Source organism: Carettochelys insculpta, chromosome 11 (assembly GCF_033958435.1).
Source record: "Carettochelys insculpta isolate YL-2023 chromosome 11, ASM3395843v1, whole genome shotgun sequence".
In the NCBI taxonomy this organism is placed as follows: Eukaryota; Metazoa; Chordata; order Testudines; family Carettochelyidae; genus Carettochelys; species Carettochelys insculpta.
This window is the reverse complement of record NC_134147.1, coordinates 20,862,827-20,880,136: the sequence shown is the minus strand read 5'-3', so window position 1 is coordinate 20,880,136 and position 17,310 is coordinate 20,862,827. Positions and strand designations below refer to the sequence as shown.

General features: G+C 42.8%; 1 protein-coding gene across 9 annotated transcripts in view; it reads left to right on the top strand.

The window, feature by feature from the left end:
• The window catches only part of WNK2 (WNK lysine deficient protein kinase 2), a 169,027-nt gene that overhangs the window by 72,996 nt on the left and 78,721 nt on the right, over nt 1-17,310 (top strand). For 7 of the 9 annotated variants that reach the window (XM_075006122.1, XM_075006119.1, XM_075006123.1 and 4 more), the window contains exons 6-10: nt 2,333-2,421; nt 4,065-4,284; nt 7,217-7,505; nt 15,536-15,732; nt 16,138-17,157. In XM_075006122.1, coding sequence (XP_074862223.1) covers nt 2,333-2,421; nt 4,065-4,284; nt 7,217-7,505; nt 15,536-15,732; nt 16,138-17,157 — 1,815 coding nt within the window. The remainder of the gene's footprint in view (nt 1-2,332; nt 2,422-4,064; nt 4,285-7,216; nt 7,506-15,535; nt 15,733-16,137; nt 17,158-17,310) is intronic. The other 2 variants (XM_075006126.1, XM_075006125.1) reach the window with 1 other exon arrangement.

Here is a 17,310-nt window from a genome sequence, read left to right as displayed (position 1 = left end):
TCTGTGCTGTATCTGCTCTAATAATCTGTGCCTTCTGGTGTTAAGCTGCTACCTCTGTAGCTAATGATAACTCTCTGGATGAGCAGGCATAGTTGCAGGCAGCTGCCTGGAAAGGACTTGATAGTTGCCCATCATGGTAGTGCGGCTAGAACCATCTCTCGGCTCTAAATTGGTCAGGGTTCTCTCTAAGTCTGGACCGCGAATATGTGACACGTAAGGGGGAAAAATATCAGTGCAGAAGTTGACAATCTGATTATTTTACACTGGCTGTGAAGATTATGCTCACAAGAAAGTCTAGACACCAACCTGTCCTTAACATAAGAGTTGATGATAGCTTAATATAATGAATTTACAGCATGGAGGATTATCTTTTATTGTCCCGTTGGAGGTCCTTCCCCAGAGAGTCTGGCAGAGATGCAGTAGTTTAAAAAAAAAATCAACTTTGACTCTTGCTCAGATCAAATGTTGCATATCATTTGGCACCTCCTTTTACTGTGCAACAGAATCCGTAGTCTGATTAAAATTCAGATGGGATTAATCAAAGAGCTGTGTTCATCTAGTCTGTCATATTTTGTTTTATGGATCACCCCAACCTCTTGCCTCTAGAATGTTTTCCTTTCACCTGAATGGATCATTCTTCCTCCTTTCTGTCTGGAGCAAAGCTGAAAGAGGCCTCGTCTCTTTGTGTGCCCACTCCACGATTTCTCAAAGTGCATAAACTACGTCTGCAGCTTTTGAGGTGAAGGTGAAAGTGAAGCAGCCAGGCTGAGAACAAAGACAAGTCATGACCTGATTTTAAGGCGGACGTGCCATCAGACCTTTAATATAACTTCAAAGTGAAGTTTAAGTCTGGGATTTTCGTAGGTGTTTAAGGGAATCAGATGCCCAGATCCCACTAAAATCCAATCAGTACATTTACTGAAAGCCCCAGTCAGGGGTAACAGGAGCCTTTGCGAGGCCCTGTTGGTGGGCTGAGCCCCTTGGAAGGGCGAGGACCTCAAGAGGAAAGGGTGAGGCTGGAGGCTAGCTTCTCCCAACCAGCTTTTCAGTGCAACCAAGGCCAGTGGATGCTAGTGGTGACTTAAAGGCCTGGGGCTCAGGCTATCACCACTGTCAAGGTACTGGCCAGCAGGCCTAGGCACTTTTTAAATCACTGGACCCCAGGGCAGTTGCGTCCTCTCCTTCTCCCAACCCCCTGTCAGCCACCCTGTCCGTAATTCACCAACATGCCTTAAAAGTAACAGAGAGGTAACCATGTTAGTCTGTATTCTATCAAAACAAAAACGCAGTCACGAGATCTGAAGAAGTGGGTCTGTCCCACGAAATCTCATCACCTAATAAATTGTTTTGTTAGTCTTTGAAGTGCTACATGACTGCTTTTTTGTTTTGATGCCTTCAAAGGTTTGCGTCCAATTGAAGTTCTGGGTGCTTGTTTGCTTTGCTGTGTCAGGGTCTAAGCGCAAATCTTCTGAAGAGCTCTGCTTGAAGTCTCAAAAACAGTGCAGGTTGAAGCTATCTAGTCTGGTGCAACATTCATAATCTGGCATGATTTTTAGTTAGCTGGACAACTACTTAACTGGCTCAGTGAGTCTCATAAACAAGAATTAAAACATCATTTTCTTTATCTTACTACAGTTTCCGCTCTTGCGGTCAGAAATCCCTGTCTGTGCAAGTGTTGGAAATGTATTGCTGTGCATTACGTATCACCTGTCCACTTCCTCTTCTAATTGCCTTGTTCTCACTTGGGGGCATCAAGAGTAGACACAAGACCATGCATTCTGTACTGTAACTAGGGACTTAGAATTTTCTCCTATAGGCAGAGTCTCTATGGGCAGGTAGAAGGATATGAAAGTCTTATGAAGTGTTGATCCCACTGGAGAAGTGTCCCTGTATGATCAGCCAATGGTAATTTTTTTCACAGGACTCTCTTTCTGACACAACTCATACTGTTGAGCCTCTTTATTATCTCTCTCTAGTTTTTAGAGCTCTGCATGCATAGCAGCCTGCAATTCAGCTTTTACTGCTCTCCTTAGAGGCAGGGATTACACTGGCCCCTTTTCCCTTAAATATTGGCTTCTGAGTCCAGAGTAAAACAAAGCAAGTCTGCCACGTGTTGGTGGTAAAGACAAGGGAGGCTTTCATGGTAATTTCAGAGCACAGTGGTATTTAGTTTTGGATTTTTGTTGAATTTGTTCTTTCCATTCCAAATTAATACTTAAAACCTAAAGATGTGGTTATCTTTTAGTGGTTATAATCCAGTTTTTCCTCCGTTAACATTCCTACAGACTTATCACAATTCTCTAACAAAGTAATGGCTTTTCTCTTTTTCTAGGGAGTCAAGCCAGCAAGTTTTGAGAAAGTTACTGATCCTGAAATTAAGGAGATAATTGGGGAGTGCATTTGCAAAAATAAAGAAGAAAGGTTTGCTTCAAATGACGAAATTTTATTTTTGTTTAGATTTATTAAAGCTTCTCTGGGGGTCCATTATAGAAAAGAAAGTACACAGTGCTGTATACCATATGAAGGACCAGGCCTGGCCTTAGAACAAGGTGATTCCCCGGGTTCCTGCATCTTCAAGGCCCCATGTTCCAATTGACTATAGCATCCACGGCCCAGCCCCAGCTATCAGCATGCCACCCTGGGCCAGTCCCACCGGCTGGTTTTGTTAGGCCAGCTCTGTAAAGGACTGCTTCTACCACAAGCAACAAAAATCGGTACTAAAGTAAACCAAACCCTCCCTCCTGGCCTCCCTCTCTTTTGTAGGAGGTCAGAGATTGCTATTCTGATCTCTTCTGACCAACAGCTTAACGCATGCCCTAAAATGCTATCCAGCTGTTCCAGGAATGAGCACAATAATTCATGATGGAACTAGGGACATCCAGTCTTGCTTTAAATGCTTCATATGCTGATGAATCCACCACTCACCTTGACATGTTGTTCCAGTGATTAGACTCTCTGTTCAAAAAAACAACCAACTAAATCACACTGTATTTGAATTGGTCTAGCTTCAGATTCTAGTCTCAAGTCAGACTAGGGCCAAGTTTACACTAGACCTTAAAGACAATCGTAGGTGTGCAATTCCAGCTGTGACAATTGCGTAGCTGGAATCGACGTATCTATGATCGCCTCATCCAGCCTACCTCCCTTCCCTCTCGCAAGAATGAGGAGTACAAGGATCAACTGTCGATCCCTGATAGTTCAATTTTGCAAGTCCCCACTAGATGCACCAAATCAAACCCTGGAAGATCAACCCTGACCAGGTTGATTGCTGGGTAGTGTAGATGTTCCCTCGGTGACCATAGTGGTCCCTTCTGGCCTGGTTCTCAACCATGATTCCGGGCCCTTTGGGAGGCCACAAGAGGGTTTCAGAGCATCTGCCAAGCAGGGCCGGTTTTCGACTCTCTGAGGCCCAAGGCAGAAAACTGAAACCCCACCACATGGGGCTGACACCTGGGACCCTGAATCCTTCCACGTATGACTGAAGCCAAAGTCTTAGCAATTTAACTTTTTTGGTGGGGTGGGGCAGGGCTTGTGGCAGAGACCCCAACCAACTGCACAGCTTGCCACCCTCTAGTGCTGTCCCTGGCTTTTGTGTGCATAAAACTAAGTGTTGTGGCACAAGTGGGCCATGGAGTATTTATAGCATATTGTGAGGGCCTCAGAAAGAAAAAGATTGAGACCGTGTGCTATAGACCTGAACTTCCCCCTCAATGAGGGGCTTCCTCTCTCACCTGTGTTGAACCGAATCCCAGCTTTATAAGCTGTCTTGGTAAGGGATTACATTTCTGTTTCCCTCTGCACTTTGGCGCACTTGGTACATAAAGGTATAATACTGACACTCTGCCAAATAGCAAATATCTAATTCCCAATGATTCCTAAAAAATCTAGACGTGCAACTTCTTGCTACAAGAGTACAAATATCTTTTATGGCTGATTGCAAACCAGGCTATTGTTGTTCGCTTGGCCTTTAGAGGGCCTTTCTGTTTAAGTTGTTAATAAATACTTAATTGAAAGTGTTTAAATTATGCAGTATTTGATATTCTTTTTGGACTCCTCTGTTCCAGATATGAAATTAAAGACTTATTAAGCCATGCCTTTTTTGCTGAAGACACTGGGGTAAGAGTGGAACTTGCAGAAGAAGACCATGGTAGGAAATCCTCTATTGCCTTAAGACTCTGGGTAGAAGATCCTAAGAAACTGAAAGGAAAACCCAAAGATAATGGAGCCATTGAATTTACTTTTGATCTGGAGAAGGAAACTCCTGATGATGTTGCACAAGAAATGGTAAAATAAACTTCTCCTGACAAAAATATGTATATAAGTAGTACATAAATCTCAAAGGACAGCAGGAGCAACTCTGGTAAAGTAAATTCTAATCAGAAGAGTCAGGCTAGCTCATTTAAGGAGAATGACACTGATTTGTGAATGAATGCTGGGAGAAAAGTAGTAAAAGAGAAAAACAAATAATCTGGCAAATGTTATTTAATCCCAGGAACAGACGAAAGAAAACTATGTAATAACCTGTTTCTGTCAATTTTGTCTTCAGAGATGATTGGGGACTTGCTCAAATCAAGGATAATTTCAGATTGCAACTGGAGTTATTTGGAAGAGTTCAAAATCACAGCCCAAACTTGAAAAACATTTTCCATTAAGTTTTTCCACAAACACTTTTTTCCATCTTCTCACAAATCCCTTCTGGCATTGAAAAATAGGGACAAAGTTAGATAAGAAAGTACTTATAAAGAGGCATTGAGTGATAAAATTAAGTGGGTAGCTGATGTCAAAGTACAATATAAAGAGTGATGAAAGAGGCGGGTTTTTTAAAAGAGGATATGCCTAATTTTTTTTTATATCATCCTGTGTAAGCTGTTATGGCCTGTGTGTTTTAGAAAACGTTTATTTTCTAATATGTTGTAACTTTTAAAGAAAAATATTTGAGGTATTCTGGACCATACATTAAAGCAATTGATTTTTTTCCCCCCCACAAATTTAACCTTTAGACAAGTTTGACAAGACTGGAACATCACTAACAAATGTGACCTGTGGTTAGACCAGTTAATTAGCTGCTTATGAAAAGAATCTGAAATTTTTAAGTGATTGTTTTCCCATGTGCAACTTTACACCATCTCTTGGCCAATAGACACAATCTTAAATTATAATAGATATGTATCACAATCTTAACAGTATCTTAAAACTAAAGCAGCTCTTTTTTTCCTTAGAGAAAAATCATGAAAAATAATTAAAAGTACAGGCTCTTTATCTCATGTGTAACAGGTTCAGAGGAGCAGATGGTAAAACTCATTTAAGTAATCTTAATGAAAACAAAAAACAAAAAATCTCATCTGGAGTCTGAAATGCTTAACTGTTTTCCTGTGGAGTTTTATTCAGTGATTGTATCATCATCACTGGTGTTGTGCTGAGGCGGCAACCATTTTCATAGTGACAATAGCTTTCACTTTGATCCACAACTTAGCATTACAAAATACGTGGAGGGAAAAAAGTTGGTCTGCTCTCTTTCTAACAATGACATGAAATTGATAGGTAACATTTCAAGCAACTTATTCTGCACAGCCCCTTGTATTAAAGTTTGCTGTGTGATAGTTACCGTGTTTTCACAAACATATTTGAATATTTACAACAACTGTTAACACTTACATTCTGCAACTTTTTGCACTGTCTGTGCTAAATTCCCTTTAAGAGGGGAGTTTGTTTCGTTTAGGCAGAATTATCCCCATAAGATCACCTCCCAATTGCTAGAATATCTTTCCATTCTCCAGACTGTATGACCATGATTTTTTAAAATGGCTAATTGATTTATATAAACACTGTCTGCTCCTAAGTAATTAAAAAAAAATCCAATTATTACTTAAATAAGTGTGGGGTTTTTTTTGGCAATTTTTAATTTTTGGCAAATGCTGAAACCCAGGGCGCTCCTTGTGTCTTCGGGTGCCCTATGCAGGCTGAGCACCTGCACTCCATTCCCACCCGGGAGCCGAGCAGCAGCTCTGCAGTGGGGCAAGGAGCTGTGCTTAGGAGTTTGAGGGTAGGAGCAGGGAAGGGAGACTGGTGGGGAAGCAAATGGAAGGTGGAGCAGTGCCTCTCGGCAGAGCTGCAGGCTGGGAGGTGAAGCAGGGTGGGGCCACCGGAGCTGGAGAGGGTAGTTGGGGTGGGGGTGGAGGCCTGGGGGATTGGTCGCTGAGGCCGGGAGGTGGAGCAGCAGGGCCGTGGGATTGGGGCTGCTTGAGGCAGCATTGTCCTCCACCTGTGCTTGGCATCCACAGGTGCTGCCTTGGGGGGGCAAAGTGCTGACCCACATTTAGGGATGCTCAGTGTATGCCTAGGGGTGGCTTTGCCAAAACTGTTTTTCCAGCATGTGTTGCTGTAGATGCTTATGGAGAAGATAGTGTTAGGTGTATGAAATTTGATGGTAGTTAAAAGTTTTCAGAACTCCTGAAGTTAAGTAAGAAACCCATTTGAAGTATCCATCTAGGCAAAGAAGGAAAGGACTGAAATAAGGCACATATCACAAGTGGGCTGACAGCCTGGGGTTACATTTCACAAATGGTGGTTTTGAAAGAAACCATGTCTTTATAATAAGCTTAGTCTTCTTTAGATGAAAGTGTGAATTAGGAAGGACTATAATTTTAGAACTTGTTAACATGACAGATTTTTCATTTCTCTTCCCGTCTGGACTTGAATAGATGAATCCACTTTATTTTTTGCCATTGAAGGCTCTATGAGTTTGTGACTCATCACCTGAGCGCTTCATTTTGTTCCCCAAAAGCTTCTGTTTTCACCATAAGGTTTCCGCATCCTTAACTGAGGGATGTTCATAACAGTGTCAGGGCTGGGAGTCCATCAGAACGTCGGCAGTTGCCTCACTGAGGAGCCTGTCTGCAGATATCCTCCATGCTGTTTTGTGCCTTTTTTCAAACATGCAGCACAAAAGTAAACCATGAATTGTCTTGTGGTTGGGTGGGAGGTAAAAGGAAAGTGTCTGGTGTGTCACTCAGAGGGGAAGTGCCCCGCTCCTGTGAAGAGCACTTAGCACATTCTTTCAATGGTACTGGGTCCTTTCCAGAAGTACAGTGAGAGCACTTATTACCCATAAATGCTTCAGGGCCAGACGCTGAACTCTAAAGTCTGTTAATTCCTGATTCTCTCTCTCTATATATATGTACGTGCAACTTGATGAGTTTCTATGTCTTCCCTGCAGGTTGACTCTGGATTTTTTCATGAAAGTGATGTCAAGATAGTTGCAAAGTCAATACGTGACAGAGTAGCATTAATACAGTGGAGAAGAGAGAGAATTTGGCCTATGATACAATCAGAGGACCGTCAAGTTTCTGAATGTTTGGAAAAATTGAAGGTGCCACAAGCACAACAGGTTCAAGTAACGTACCTTTCCCACACGGGTCAGCAAGCTGTGTCAGAAGTAGAGGAGCCAGAAGCTGACCAGAATCTGTTTCAGCGTAACCTCCCCACCAGCGTCACATCTGTTGCATGTAAGTCTCTGGGTTCCATTTTAGGTACGCTTCTCTTGGCATAAAATGGATGAAAACCACAACTTGTCAGTGTTCTGAACTAAACATTCAGAGTGTTGCATACAATTTCGCCTACTAGAGAAAAGAGTCTGCAGTTGTAGAACAATAGAGGGAAGGGCTTAATTCTAAATACTAGAAAGGTGCGTCTACACTTGCATTCCTCTTTCGAAAGAGGTATGCAAATGAGGTAAATCGTAAAAAATGCAGATAATATAAATTTGCATATTTGGCACCATTTGCATATCCTAATTTTGAAAGAGCTTCTTTCGAAAGAAGAAAGCCAGTGTAGACGCTGCTCTTTCGAAAGTAAACTCCATCTTCAAAAGAATCCTTCTTCCCATTAAATAAAGGGAAGAAGGATTCTTTCGAAGATGGGGTTTACTTTCGAAAGAGCAGCGTCTACACTGGCTTTCTTCTTTCGAAAGAACCTTTTTCAAAATTAGAATATGCAAATGAGGTCAAATATGCAAAATTATACCTCATTTGCATTTTCAATTTACCTCATTTGCATGCCTTTTTTGAAAGAGGTATACAAGTGTAGATGCACCCGAAGCCTTATACGATCAAGAGGGAACTTTTACAGAACCTACATTACCAATCACTCATTGATTCCTGGCTGTACATCTGTGACATTAGACCTGAAGAATTGAGGCCTCATGATATTTTACTGAATGAAATAGGAAGAAAAGTAGAAGTGCTTTTAATTGCTTTAAAATACCTCTTACAAATCCAATTTATTAAAAATAAAGCATAACTTTTCCTATTGATTCACAAGAAGGAAATTGTTATTTTTGGAAAAGGGGCTTCATTTGCTTTGCTTTTTAATTTCCCAACAAAAATCCTTTGTGGAAGTATACTTAAATGTTGACAAGAGGTACTGGTTCATAAATACAGAATTATTTAATGAGTCTTAGGAAGGTCAAAAAGAGAATTTGTGTGGGGCCAAAGAGGCGTGTTTGGGGTGTAGGAGGGGGTTCAGAGCTGGAACAGAAGGGTTGGGGTATGAGAGGGGGTGTGAACTGTGGGGAAAGGGCTTGGGGCTGGGCAGGGGCTGAGATGCAGAGGAGAAGGGATAGGCTCCAGGAAGCGCTTAGCTTAGGCAGCTGTGAGAAGTGGTTGGTATGTCAGCCTCCTAGGCAAAAGGGCCGGGGCTTTGCATGCTGCACCTGCAGCTCTCAGTGGCCATGGTTGCTGAACAATAGGAGCTGTAGAGCTGTCAGTAGGGGTGGGTGCAGCATGCAAGCCACACTTCTCCCAGCCATTCCTGAGCGTAGAAGCTGAACATGCTGACTACTGCAGGTACCCTCCATTATCCCCACTGTGTCCCCAGTTGGATTTTCAGCACCTTGGTCAGCAGCTCTCACCATAGCCACCTGGGTCACTTTTGACCAGGCATTCCAGTCCGAAACCAGGTATCTGGCAATCCTAATCCAAAACAGCATTGGATTAGGATATTGTTTTGGATTAGGTTTGCCAAGTATCTGGTTTCTGACCAGATCATCTGGTCAAAAAGAGATCCAGGTGGCTTTGGTCAGCACTGTTGACCAGGATGCCATAAATGATTTTTTTTGTGGTCACTGCACTTGTCTATTTATACTGTAATTTTTGGCTTTCATGGTTATCCTTAAGGGAAAAAAGCATAAAACCAGGAAGATGTAATACTTGCAATAAAAACAAGAAGGCAGTCCAGTAGCACTTTAAAGACTAACAAATATCATTCATTAGGTAGTGAGCTTTCATGGGATAGACCCACTTCTTCAGACCATAGCCATACCAGAACAGACTCAATTTGTGATAACTTCATCAACAGAAGGATAGGCTTGTACAATGCAGTTGCATGAATGGCAGTTCACTTTTATAGGGTGACTGGAAGAGTCTGTCGTCTTGTTGATCCCTCTTATAGAACCACAGAGTTGGAAGACACCTCAGGATGTCATAGTCCAACCCCCTGCTAAAAGCAGGACCAATCCCAACTAAATCATCGCACCCAGGGCTGTGTCAAGCTTGGACTTAAAACCCTCTAGGGTTCCTTTCCTAGCCAACCCATTCCAGTGCTTCCCTCCCCTCCTGCTGAAATAGTTTTTCCTAATATCCAACCTAGATCTCCCCCTCTTCAACTTGAGACCATTGTTGTTTCTTCTGTCATCTGTCACCATGGAGAATTACCTCTATTCATCCTCTTTGGACCCCACCCTCCTCTTCAGGTAGCTGAAGGCTGGTATCAAACTACTGTTCTCTTCTGTCGACTAAATAAACCCAAATCCCTCAACTTCTACTCTTAAGTCAAAAATACACTAATTTTTGCTTGTGTCCAATTTACCATGTGATCCAGATTGTTTTCCCTCAGTGAAGTATCCCTTCATTATTTACCACACTTCTTTAACGTACTTTAATTTTGCCAGAGATTGCCATTTTCTACATCACTTCTGCATTTTTCTAGTTCAAGATATGCAACCCTGAGCTTGCAAAAGTATATCCGGGGTTTTGCAGAAGATCATGCGGAAAAGGTGGAGGAGTAGGATATTGTGTGTGGGGAGGAAATCTATTCAGCTAGATATATGTGAAACATAAAACCTTTCATTATTTGTTCCTTTATGGCCACCATGTTGTTATAAAGGCTGCTGCAGAACATGAGACCGTGCAACAGATTGCTCAAGTTAACAAAATAGCAATACAGACCCTTTATATGTGCCTGAATTTAACTTCCTACAAAATAGCACACACCTAGTTTTTTACTTCTGTACACATGAAATGAAAATATATCCATGCAAAACATCACGGAATGTAAACCCTCAAGGTATTATCTGTTGTTGGCATTCCCTGTGTCATGAAGCTGCAGCTTGAGTGTTTAATGACAGCATTAGCACTTCTTTGAGGGTTTGCATTTCACTTCTGCCCTAAGAGGATTTAGAAATTCTGATTGTTGTAGAAAGTGAAGTGTTAAGTTTGTCCAAATGATGGCTTAGTAGGAAAAAGAAAAGCGTGGAATAGCAGCAAATATATCATGTATAGGTTGTACGTTGTGTGACTTGACAGCATGGCAGGACCTATATCCTGGCTGATTTCGGAAAATTTTTAGATGGCAAACGTCTAAAGCTGAGGCGTTTATTTCAGGAATAAATGTCATGTCTCGAAAAAGCAATGAAACTTGATGACTCAAACGGGCAGTGTTAGCACAATGCTCTTCAGGCCTCCTATTTGGTGTTGACAAGGGTGGCACAGCCGTGAAGATTGTATAACATTGAAGAAACTTGTTTCCTCTCCTGTACAACTGATGTGATTTCAGATGTTTCAGGGCTTGATTTAGCTACCAAATGGACCAGGCTACCTTGTCCGTTGTCGTGTCTGTTGGCACTGCTGGTCTCTCCATTACTGACAGATGACTTTGTCCAAGAGCAACTGCTCTGAAAACAAGGGTGTGGCAGCTTCTCACTCTGTCTGTGTGTGTGTGTGTGTGTGTGTGTGTGTAAAAACAAAAAAGCAGTCGTGTAGCACTTTAAAGACCAAGAAAATAATTGATTAGGTGATGAGCTTTTGTGGGACAGACCCACTTCTTCAGATCATAACCATACCAGAACAGACTCAATATAAAAAGCACAGAGGTCCAAAAATTATAAAGGTTGACAAATCAGAAAAATTGTTTCCAAGATTGGCAAATCAGAAGAGCAGAGGGGCGGCAGGAGGGGGTGTGGGGTGGGGAAGTTAAGAGTTAGATAAAACAAAGTATGTAAAAACGTCATTATAATGGGCCAAGTAATTGCTGTCCCTGTTCAAACCATGTGTTAATGTGTCAAATTTGAATGTAAGTGACAGTTCTGAGCATTCCCTCTGTAAACGATTGTTAAAGTTCCTTTTCAGTATAAAACAGATTTTCAGGTCATTAACAGAATGGCCCACTCCATTAACATGCTGGCTGCCAGGTTGGTGAGTTAGGAGTTTTTTGATGTCTGTTTTGTGTCCATTTATTCTTTGTCAGAGTGTTTGCAGTCTGTCCTGTATAGATGGTGTGTGGGCATTGTTGGCACATGATGGCATATATGATGTTAGTTGAGGAACAGGAGAATGTGCCCATGATTCTGTGAATAACCTTGTTAGGTCCAGTGATGATATCTCCAGAATAGATATGTGGACAAAGTTGGTAACAGGGCTTGTTGCAAGGCAAAGTTCCAGGATTGGTGGTATTGTGGTATAGCCTGTGGTTGCTAGTGAGAATCCTCATAAGGTTGGGAGGTTGTCTATAGGAGAGAACAGGACTCTCTCTCTGTCTCTGTGGGGGGGGGGCAGTCTGAATGCCCAGCTGGAAGCTTGTTCTGTTGTAAAGCTGTGCCAGGATGCACAACAGAAGGGAGCCACAACTGCACACTTCAGGAAGCAATGAAAGACTTCCACATTCAGTGGGAGTGGTGTCTTGCCATTGCCAGGGAAGTGGCAGTTTTTAATGTGCTGGCTTGGTCTTACAGATCCTGAGCATCTCCTCTAAAGCCTCACGGGTCCACTGTTCCATGATCAGACACGCGCACATGCCAAGGTTTACCCTTTACACCAGCATCGTCCAATACAAATTTAACAATTGCAATGGGCCCCCTTGCCCCCCTCACCCCCCCGAGCCAGCCACACATGTGCGCATGCCCACGCACCCACATACTGTGTAAACTGCCAGCAACTCACCAGAGCTGCAGCGGAGCCACTGCTGCCACCGTGCACTTGTCCCGCCCGATGGTGGCACACAGAGCAGGCAGAGGACGCTCCATACGTGCATCTCTCACGAGCCATACTTTGCCACGCTCCAGTATCTAGTTCACCCCAAGTGGCAAATAGAAAGCGTATTGGGCAGCGCAGCCTCAGACAAGCTGATGTGTGGGTTCTGCTACTAAACTCTTCAGCCAACGCTGCCTTTCGCTTACTCTGGAATTTTATTATGGACGTTCTTCAACATGTTATTTGGCGCTTAGAGGCTGCTTATGTACACAAAATCTTTCCCCGTTTTATAGTTCATTAGTTGTGTGTAAGGTGGCTTTTGAGTGCTAAACACAATTCAGCAAGCTCAGTACAAAACGGCAAAGTTTCACAAAGTATAAAATTGTCTTAGTTACAGCATTTTCAAAACTTTACAGGATATTTATAGTCCTTTCAGATCTTTTAGAAGAAGATGGTTTGGTCTGATCTTATATTTTTTCTCCGACTACCTACTTAACTCATACAAGTTGACTCCTTTAAGAAACTGTTAATGAAAACCATATGCTAGTTAAGATCATTTAGATTTATTTTTAATTGTATCTTTCTGTGACCTTTGAGCAGGCAGTTTAATGGACGTAAAAGTATAAAAATACCCAATTTGCTTCCTGGTTCCTGCTTGTAATATTTCTTGCTGTACTAAGGCCATTCTCTATCCCATGTCTTTGGATGTTTGATTGGTGCTATTGAGTCTAAAAGCATTATAAATCACTTTCCTGTCTATTCATGTGCTATTCACAAAGAGATGGGCAAGATTATATTAATAATTTAATAGCTGCATACAACACAGTGTGCCAGGAAAATCTAGTTTTGACTCTCAGCTTCCACTTCTGTTCGTTTACACTCTGTCTTCCTTTGTGGTCTGGAATAATTGTTTGAGGTGACATGCTGTCGTCTATAAAACATGTACTCTGTAATAATAGGCAGAATTAGATTTTCTTTTAAACTGGCAATAATGAAAATTAGAGGTGGGACTTAGTTGTTTCAAAACATAGTCGGGAAGTTAGTTTCTGAAAAACGAGCGGGGTTCAAATCCAGGCCCTGTTTAATTGCAACTCACATACGGCTCAAGACCAATGAGGGAGTTCGAGGGATGGGGAGGATGGAGGGTTTTAGATGATGATTTTACCATATCTTTCTCCTTTAATTTGAAATCCTTTAAACAATTACGATTCAAGTCTGCCACAGTTCATGCTTGGTCCAGGTTCTTTTCTCCTCCTTGTTGTGATAGGCAGTGTTCCCTCTTAATATTTTATGCCCCTGGGCAGAATAACTAACTTTTTTGTGCACCAATATGGAGATAAAGTGAGACCCATCGCCTCCCATGTTGGTGTACATTAAAAAATCATTCTGTACGTGGATGATCTGGGGCGGGAGTGGCGGGGGGACAAACGGTTTGGAGTTTGGGGGATGAGTGCTCTGGAGGGGGGCTGGGGTATTAAAGGTCCAGGAGGGGGCGCTACAGGCTGGTGCTAAGGGATTTGGGAGTGTGCGAGTGGGGCTCAGGCCAGGCGTGGGACGTGAGATCTGGGAGTTGTTATGGTGCAGGAGGAGGCATGGGTTTAGAGTGTGGGGACTAAGGGTAAAGTAGGCTGGGGGAGGGGCTTTGGGCAGAGGCTCAGGTTGCCACTCTCGTTCAGTGGTGGTGAAGAACAGGTATCTCTGTGCTGCCCCTTGTTCACTAGCAGGATCTGTTTCCCCTTCCCCCTGCAGCTCCCATTGGCCACAGTTCCTAGCCGATGGGAGCTGCGATGACAGACCTTCCTGGCTCTCATGGTGACGTGGCTCCTGCCAGGTGGAAGCAACAGCAGTGTGTGTAGCTACCTTGCTGTCCCCCACACACCCTGCCAGGAAGGGCTGTCCCCCAAAACACAGGGTCTTTGGGGGCTGCAGCCCCTAGAGCCCCTTCCCTAATTCAGCCCTGCTGCTGGGGCCAGGGGAGCGTTCTTCTGCCACAGCCACCCCATGCGCAGCATTCCTGAGCTCCTGCACAGGGCTTATTGGGCAGCTCTGCAGCCGGGCAGCTTAGAGGCAACCTTGGTGAGAGGGTGTTTTAACTCTCTATATATGGGCAGCTACTGCCTTGGCTATTTCAAGTGTAAACACAATTCCTGTAGTCAAGGAAGTTAGTTGGCTGTGCAGCTATATTTTACAGGCTCCAATAAACTTGGAAAGCCCCCCCCCCCCCCCACTTTTTTTTTTAAAGTCTTTAATATTTAACAAAGCTATTATAAGCCTTATTTCCGTTTGACAAAGATGTCGCTCTTGCCCGGTTCCCAGCTTTGTGCAATTTTTCAGATTAGTCAAGCTAACTGTCTGCATTATAAGTGCTCACAAGGGGTGAATTGTGCTCCTAATCATTAAAAACTTGGATCAAGAGGACTGCTGATACAAAATAGCTCTGACTCTTTCAGTTCTAGCAGTGCTGTGTCCAGGTATGTTAACCCTTTCTGTTTGTAATAATAAGCCCTGGAAAGAGCAGGATGTATAAAAACTGCTTCAAATTCAGTTGTAATTTCAGTGGCTCTCGTGGGTCCATATTTTTACTGTGCTTTAACAGCAAGCCAGGCCTGAAATTGCAGGGCAAGTCCCAATCAAGTTAATAATTAAAGCAGCTTTTCAGGCATTGCCTGTTGTTTGCTCACTATCTTGCAACAATTAATATGCAGTCATCAAAAAAACATGATTTGTTGTCTGACAGTTTCTCTGTGGCACCTTTTCTCTTAATTTTTCTTGCTTTTATCAGTGGTCGCTCAACTACAGTGGCACTACGTGGTGAAGCTTATTATTTACTGTGTGATAGCCAACATAATATTCATAATGTTTCTGAATTTATTTGAAATGGGAATTTGCAACGCAACTAATTAAAAAGGAATTTAAAAAAATCATTAATACCGCTTTGCTTGCAAAGAAATTCGTCCTGCAGGGGAGCTGAGTTCCATCATCTCCTGCTGAATTCCCAAGTGTAGTCACGATTCATTCATGGTGTAAAACCCATAGAAGGTCTGCAGTTCTTCATGGCAGCTTTGTGACCACCAAAGGGAGTATCAATGTCACCCTCTCTGGACAAAATGCATAGGCAACCATTCACAGAAAACGGCATTTGTGTTATGAGAATTATTGATATGGTGGCAATAGCCAGGGTAACATACCTGCCAAGCACATAAACCCCACCTAGGCCTCCCTGTCAAGTCATTATGCAAGCCATTTGTGTTTGATTTATTAAGCTCTTAAATGAAAAAGAATTGTTCTTTTAGCTGACAGCACGTTTGACAGTGGTCAGGGGTCCACCGTTTATTCCGACTCCCAGAGCAGTCAGCAAAGTGTGATCTACTCATCTCTGCCCGATCCAACACCTCCTGCTATTCAACGAGTTTACAGCCCACCTCTGAGTGACAGCCAGGCTTTGTCCCAGAGCCTTCAGCAGCTGGGTCACTACCAGCAGCCGTCAGGAGTAAGTGTAATTTTATTTCAACCTTGTTGGATGTACTAGACCATGTTTAATGATTTGCACTATATTCTGCCTTCTGGGAGCGTAGTCACTGTGGCTCGCCCCTTTTCATCTCTCTCTGTTTCTCCCAGTACTGATTTATTTAATACATTCATCCCTATTTTAGCCTAAAAATATGTGTGTTTGGCTCTCAAAAGAAAGGACGTTTATCATTGTACTTCCTATGCGCAAGGAAATGCTTTACTGCTGGCGATGGTGTCTTCATATAAACATCCTAAAGTGAGCTTCTGTCTTGCTTTCATGTCACTGAGTGGTTTTTAGTAGCTTGCCGTGATTAGACTTCACCTTATGAGCATATTCATTGAGAATTATTTTCTGTTTTTTGTTTTTTGTTTGCCGTTTATATAGCTACCTTTTCTTGTTCCTTCATTTGTTCAAGAGCCTCTGGGGTCTGATGTTTCTTCCAGTTGCGCTAATAGTGACGCGTCCATTGAATGCCTTTCTAGCTCTTACCTTGAATTTAGTCTTGCACAGAGGCGAAGAAGCATGTCTGTTATTGAGGCATCCAAGCCCAGCATGGGTAACCCAGACAGATATTCACACTTACTCATGTGTTCCTGTTACAATGACCTTGGCCAGCAAGAATTAATGGACTCGTCACTGGAAGAACAATTGTGTGCAATCGAACATAAACCTTCCGGTCTCTTCAGTGAAAGAATCAATATAGGCCTAGTGTGTCCTTCAGAAATTCCAGTGGCGCACTGCCCCTGTGTTAGCCAATACTTGTTACCCATGTTTCACAGCACTCAGAGCAATTATCGTCGCCATAGCGATTCAGTGGTGGCTTTGACTCCAGATGTGACGTCCTCTCTGCCAACAGAACTAACAAAGGAAAACATAAAAATCTCACCTAACAGTGAAGAGGAAGCAAGTAAATCTCAGTTAGTTGCAATAGAGATCTCTGCAAATACCACAGAGTTAATGGTCATTAAACACAATTGTCAGGCATCCTTAGACCATCTGCTGCATTCTGCAGGAGATCCACAAAAGTTAGTGCCCTTTAAATGTGCTACAAATATTCCTTGCTGCCTCTGTAACAAACTAGAACAAAACTCAGAGTCTCTACTTCTTCGTCAAGCAAGAAGACCTTGCGGCAGAAGTTTTGACCTGCCTGTATTACGTGAATCTCTGCAGCACATAATTAGCCAAAAGACCAGCTCTGCTCCCGTGAGAACAGCAAGAGTCACAAAAAAAGTCATTAATTCTGAGCCCTTCAGTTACGGGGAACCCAACATGCCTGGACTACCTCTGCCCTTCCATAAAGTTTGCACTGGCAAAGCATCTCTAACCGAGGAGAACAGTCCGGTTTCTCCAGCCATGCACAGCAGTGGAAGCAGCCTAGCTAGTAAAAACACCACCAGGGATATGGTAGGTTAAATCCTTCATGTCAGTCCTACTTGGTGTGGAAGAAGAAAAACCAAATCCAAGAATGACACGTGTCTCCTGTTTGATCCACCGTTTCCCCAGATGCTTCAGAATTGTCGCACTGACCCTGTCCTTCCCCCTTGTTTTCCAAAATGC